This window comes from Centroberyx affinis, unplaced genomic scaffold, assembly GCF_046629955.1.
Source record: "Centroberyx affinis isolate AG114_WGS23_722 - 3 ecotype Tasmania unplaced genomic scaffold, CSIRO-AGI_Caff_v1 ptg003073l_1, whole genome shotgun sequence".
NCBI lineage: Eukaryota > Metazoa > Chordata > Actinopteri > Beryciformes > Berycidae > Centroberyx > Centroberyx affinis.
In genome coordinates, this window is record NW_027281158.1 from 197,389 (window position 1) to 203,921 (window position 6,533).

The following is a 6,533-nucleotide window of genomic DNA, read 5'->3' on the forward strand; positions in this document are numbered from 1 at the left end:
TTGAAAGACAATTTTTTTTATTTGTTTCCATTGCATTGCCAGCAGATTTTGTACATAGATTACACTAAGTCATTACCATCCATTTTGTTCTTTAAATAAAGAAAAATATATATGCATCCTCTGAGTAACCCTAAAACAGGGTGAGGGCACAAAGAGTGGGTGTTATTCAAATATCACAAGTCATCGTGGCTTGCAATTTAAGAAGGGACAACTTTAGATCATTTCTTAACCATGATGACCATGATGACCATGACATATGATCTATTGAATACATTTCCTATAGAGCATGAACCAAATGGTTATTGACAGTGAAAAGAATCAGTAAGAAGTTGATCTGCCATAAAAGAAAAATAAGAAATAGATTGACAGTACGTAATTAAACAACAACACAAAATTAATAAATAAGATACTTCCTACAACATCCCAATATGCTCGGCTTTTGCCTCATTATCTTGGCATGACAATTGTGTCTGGCTGTGAATTGCACAAAGACAGCTGTGTTGTTTCTGAACCACATTCTCGTCAAATTATCACTAAATGCTTTTGGTTTGGCTTCTTTGCAAAAAAAAAAAAAGAAAGGCAAAAATCAATATTGAATCAATCTGGTAGGGAAAATGAGGAAATTGTACAGCTATGGCAAATGTAATGGTACTTAACAAGAGTGCAACTAAATAAAATTAAGGCAAAAAATAAAGCCAAGGAATGATTTCACAAGGTGGCTGAGCTAAAGATGGATAGAACAGTTATTGGAATGTAGTGTGTATGGCTTGGTCTTTAGTGCTGGGATGAGGCGTTACCTGGATCATTTAAGGCACAGAGTAGGAATAGCCTGGAGGTTAAAGAATTTGTTTAAAAAAAAAAGAAAAACAAGATACCATAGAAAGAATAAAATGAAGGTCACAGCAGAAAAAAAAACAAAAAAACAAGATGAAAAGTGCAAGCCAGTGGCTGGTTGTCCTTGGCCCGGAATGTGAAGTTGGGAAGGAGGCGTCTTGATCCAGGAGGGAGGAGATTCAGCATGGGTCAGACAGACAGAAGGATGACCGGATACTCAGCGGAATGGATGGCCTTCATACTACATGCCCATCCGGATACTCTGGATGATCTGGAAGATGGCTGTGTAGAGAAACAAAATAATGTTAGGAGGAGGGATAAAGAGATATGCACTACACACCAAAAATTCCAGGAATCCAAATGAAGGGACATTTTACTAGAAGGCCAATGCGAGAACAACCTCAATGCATTCCTGGGAAAATACACACACATACAACCAACAGGTGACTGGGGGGGGGGGGGTTCCAGGGGGTCCCCAGCAAATTCATTAATTGTTAAAAATCACCATTATTTAATTTACAAGAAGTTAACACAATTAGAGAATGCTGAAGAATGACTATTTTGATCATAGTTTCACTGTTATCTCTCTACCTACAATACAGATAGTCATGAGATTCTGGACAAAATCATATCTAACAATAAAGATATTCTTAGATTTGGGTCTGAGAGACAAAATCTGGTCAAATGGGGGTCCGTGGCTCTAATGTGGACTAAATTAGGGGTCCTTGATATGAAAATGGTCGAGAATCACTGTTGTAGATTACTCTTTTACAGAGAGCTCTATTCACTAATGTATACTAATGTGAAAAATTTGAACTGCTGTACTTGATTAGGAAGCTTAATTAGCTTTATATTGTTGCCTGACCACCATGACTTGACATCCTCCGACCAAAACCTTCTGCTGGGTCAAAGGAGAGCAGTGGAGGACCAGATGGCTGGGGTAAAGTGCCAACATGTCAAAGTAGACCACACACAATAAATAAAGCCAAAGAGATGATCTGACCCAAGATGAAAGCCAAACAAAAATCTCATTCAACATCTGACCACAGCTGGTAAGCCAATAACAACCTTTAAATGTTCCAAGCTGTCGCAAGTACACCACACTTTTCATAACCTGTCCTTACCCAGACTGAGCTAAGCTGGTCACATGTGGTGAAAAGTAAACACAGAGGCAGAAAATACACGTGTACCTTGGCAGATTAAGTATATCAACGCAGGAAAAAACTAACAAGTGGGCCACATTCTACCACACTGCCTAGCCACCAACTAGACAGACAAACAGAGAAAAGTTGCATTAGTACATTTGTGAGGACTAGTGCTTCGGTTCTGGAGCATTTTGGTTGGTCCTCACTTTGAAAATGGGCCCATGTCAGGCCAAATAGGCCAGAAATAGGCCAATTCTTTCAGATTTGCGTAAAAGCACAACACATCACAAAAATGGTGTTGATCAGCTGTGGCCACAATTTTATTTTCTTATTGTTTTTATTTTCATTACCAGCAAATGGGTTTTCTGTTTATTTGCTGAACTGACCATTATAGGACTGAAAAAATGTCTACACCTACTTTATGGCCAAGGAATACAACAAGTGTTAAGAAAAACGTCATTAACTGTTCAGATCATCATTGAATGGTGCATTCAATATTATGTAAAGTAATACAATGATGCAGAAATACGACAACGGCACTTTATATATACTTTATATGTCTTATCATCATACATAGTAAAATGGCAATGTTCTCAGTTCTCCTAAATTAGCAATTTCATTGTATTTCTTTACACAATAACACTGAGTTTACCATTACATGATGACCTGTTTATGAGGTTTTCCTCAGTACTACTGTATTCCTCGGCCACCTTAAAATAGGTGGAGACATATTGTATTTTTCACTTCCATATACAGGAAAACCCATTTGCTGGTAATGGAGGAGAGGCATGGCTGCCATGGCCAACTGTTTTTGCAGTGGCTCCAATTCTGAAAATGTTCAATTTTTGCCGTTTTGTTTGTTGTGTATGTAAATCTGACAGATTCATAGATATTTGGCCTAGGTCAGAGTTTACGTTAGGGAAAATTAATATTAACAATGCACAGTCCTCACAAGAATGGCAATAGTAATGTGGTTGGTGTGCGTGGTATCCTTGAGTAAAGGTTGTAGGGAGGGAGTGTACTACTATTCTGTCCAACCAAGGTCAAAGATATTGATAACCACTACAGCAGTGTGAATGTAACCACCTGATGAATGTACCACACAAACATCACCAAACATTTCCAAGGGGAAATACAGATTAGGGATTAGGGACAGATTAGGGTGTTCACTGTAAACATTGTAATACAATGTTGAAATACAGCAAGTCTATAAGAACAATGACAGGGAATGCAGGAAGATTCCCCAGGCTGGCAAAGTTGGCACGACACTATTTGTGCCTCCCGACCCGGGACAGCTGTTCCATCGGAGCGTGTGTTTCAGCGGATGGACTGACTGTCACCAGGCTGCACACTGGACTCATCCATGACCATGTAGATATGCTCTTATTCTTAAATCTCCGAACTTGCATGTGTTGTAACAGTATTTGTTAAGAGTAACTTGATACTTTTTAATCTGACAATTCTAACACTGCTCAACACTCAGAAAGTTAACATGAGTGCAGTGCAGAGACTTCATTGCATATTCCACCAGTTGGGTTCCATGGGACACAATGTAAAGACAAGTATTTAACTCTACACAAAGTAAATTTTCAGCCTGTAGGAAATACAGAGGTCCGTTGTCAGGAGTCGGGACTAGTTAATCTTTTGAATTATGCTTGGTTGAGTAACTTGTTGAGTAGGCCTAAAGACAGGTGTAAAAACACACATTTTGTATTTTGTATTTTCTATGTCAAAAGCTGTTTTTCTAGTAGCCTGGTTCCAGACTCCTGAATCGCGACCTGCCCATAATAAGGAACTACAAAAGTTTTCAGTATGGTTCAAAACTAATAAATTGTCTTTGAATGTAAAAAAACAACAACTTTTTAATATTTAATTGTAGAAAAAACAAAATGAGTGTCAAAGACATAGAGGATTGACAATAATATTATTTCATTAACCTCATCTTCTAGATTTTTAGGCATATTAATTGATGACAAACTGTGCTGGAAACCCCATATTAAGAAATAAGAAATTTCATCCAAAACTGCCAAAAATACTGGTACCTTAAGTAAAATTTGTTATTGTTTGGACAAAAAAAACTACTCAGATGTTGTACTACTCTATGATTTATCCTTACATTAATTATTGCAACGTCATTTGGGCTAGCACCCATCCTACCAAGCTGAATCGTATCTATCACCTTCAAAAACGTTGCGTTCGAATCATTTCACATGCAACTTACTTAGCTCACTCGCAACCTCTCTTTAACAAATTATCTATACTCAGCATCTTTCAAGTAAACTTCCTCCACACAGAACACTTTGTCTTCAAAGCAATTCATCTTTCTTCTACGTTCAATAGTTTCTTCAGAAGAAGTGAGGAAAATCATAGTTACAATACAAGATGTAAGAGACAACTTTTCTGAAAGGGAATATTCAAAACAGTAGCCAACCAAACCACAATAGTACTGTTAGATACATGTTGTGTATTTGTTTCTATGTCTGCCTGAATATCACACAAGATGCTGTACAGTAAACCCAGAAGCAATCCAGAGGTTCTCCTCTTCGGATGCTGTGGTCTGATGAGGCCAATAACTACTGAGAGAGATGCAGAGCTCAGCAGCACAGAGAGTTTGATTTGATGCAAACTCAACATTGCTTTTTTCTTATTGCATGGCATCTCTGCTTTAGAGGAACACGAGCAGGAAATACAGGGGACAGACATGCAGCAAAGTTTGTGAGCCACATCAACAGCACACCCCGAAATGGCCTCTCTTCATGCTATTTCAACCTGAATTAACAAATATAAAACTACAGAAAATAAGAGACCATTATGAAGGGCAGACAACTTAGCTATGTTTATAAGCAGCCCAATAAGAAAGCTTTCAATAAGAGAATTTACTCGCACTCCAAATTAACCACACACAAATGCCAACCAGAGGAGTGCAACCTAACTAACCATTATTAAATAATAATTTGTCAATAAAACTAATTTACTCTAATTCCATATCAACTGACCTCTACCTGACCTCTGGTCTTCCTTACCTTACTTTAAACTGATACACTGACGTCCTCAACGATGTTGATGAAGACTGATGGCAGGGTGGGACATTACAGTAACACCAGCCACCAGCCAAATGCTACTAAAATCTGACTGGGGCTAGGAAGCCTATCTATTCTACCAGGCACTTTGGAATGTAGTCAATTATTTTTTTTATTATGATCATAGTTAGCTAATGCAAGTGGCCTATGAATCCTATGATTCTTTAGTTAGATTTAGTTAGGTTTGTGTGGCAGTTGTGAAGCCATTTGAGACTACTATCTATATTAATTATCTGGGAGCAAAAGTATGTCAAATGCAAATCTTCACATCTATGCTGAAGATACAATCATTAGCCGCTCAGTTTCCAACATTGATAAATAAACTGGGGCAGCAAAGATAGCGCAGTGACAGACTGTCCTTCAACCAGAAGACCCAGTTCAAGCCCCTGTGACAGCAATAAGCAGTAAAAGTCCCTACCAGCTCCTAATTCCTGTGGAGGGGGACATCCAAGAGAGACAAACCCCACTCTTCAGGGGGTCGAGAGCATAACATTAAGTTCTGCATTCAGACAGACCCAGATAGAACTCACCTGAACCACAGACAACAAATATGAAGAGAGCCAGCAGCCAAGGTCCCACCGACACCTTCTCATCCTGAGCCCCCCTCTGAAAAACACAAAATCCAACTCACCTCAACATAAGCACTAATGGGTGACGTGTGAACAATTCCTAAATCTGTTTGTGAGACATGAAAATAGTTCAGCGTTATAGGTGTGAACTCCAACACTGTTGCACTTAATTATCCAGTCAGTACAGGCCAGCAATACAGCAATAGCTATGACAGGTTACATAAGGAAGGTTTCAGAAAAACAAGTGTATCAGAATTTACACCCTGGCCTTGTAAACAGAGACACGTAGCGCTTAGACTATCTTACCCATAAAAACAAATAATAAATAATATGACTGTCAACTGGAACCTAACCTAAACCTCTACTAATAAGACTAAATAGGCAGAGAACGAGAGGGATTCAATACCGTGGATTTGACTACATTGCCTCTTTGCGTGATGTTTTTGCTGTGTTTCTCGTTGGCCATGCGGATTCTCTGTTTAGCGACCATCTTGCAGAGCAGTTGCTTTTCTTTCTATCGGCAGTAATAGTTTCTCTGGTTCCTGGTAATGCTTCTTCCTCCTTCTTTGGTCTCTGGTCGTGTTTTCCTCCCAGCGCTGCTGCTGTCGGTGTAAAGGTTTAAACAGCCCAACGCAGGCTCAGGGATCACTCGTTTAAGTGCTCCCGATACTCTCCCGTTCACGTGACGGGCAGACACCAACAGGGGCGGAGTGTGCTGCTATGATGGAGTTACCAAATTACCCACCCCCCTCCGGTTGGTTTTATTTGAACATGTGTAGAAACAGAAACACAAAAAATCTCAGCCTTATAGCCTACTATCACTGCTGTTTCCGAATAATGTGTGTGTGTGTGTGTGTGTGTGTGTGTGAGAGAGAGAGAGAGAGAGAGAGAGAGAGAGTCAATAA

The 6,533-nt window shown here is 39.2% G+C and overlaps 1 protein-coding gene across 1 annotated transcript; it reads right to left on the minus strand.

Moving 5' to 3' along the window:
* On the minus strand, positions 1 to 6,278 carry LOC139659353 (stress-associated endoplasmic reticulum protein 1). Its single transcript, XM_071537591.1, has 3 exons — positions 6,035 to 6,278; positions 5,590 to 5,665; positions 1 to 1,116 (listed from the first exon to the last, which is right to left on the minus strand). Exons 1-3 carry the CDS (start codon positions 6,116 to 6,118, stop codon positions 1,076 to 1,078), a joined length of 201 nt encoding a protein of 66 aa, XP_071393692.1. The 5' UTR covers positions 6,119 to 6,278; the 3' UTR covers positions 1 to 1,075.
* Positions 6,279 to 6,533: the final 255 nt, after the last annotated feature.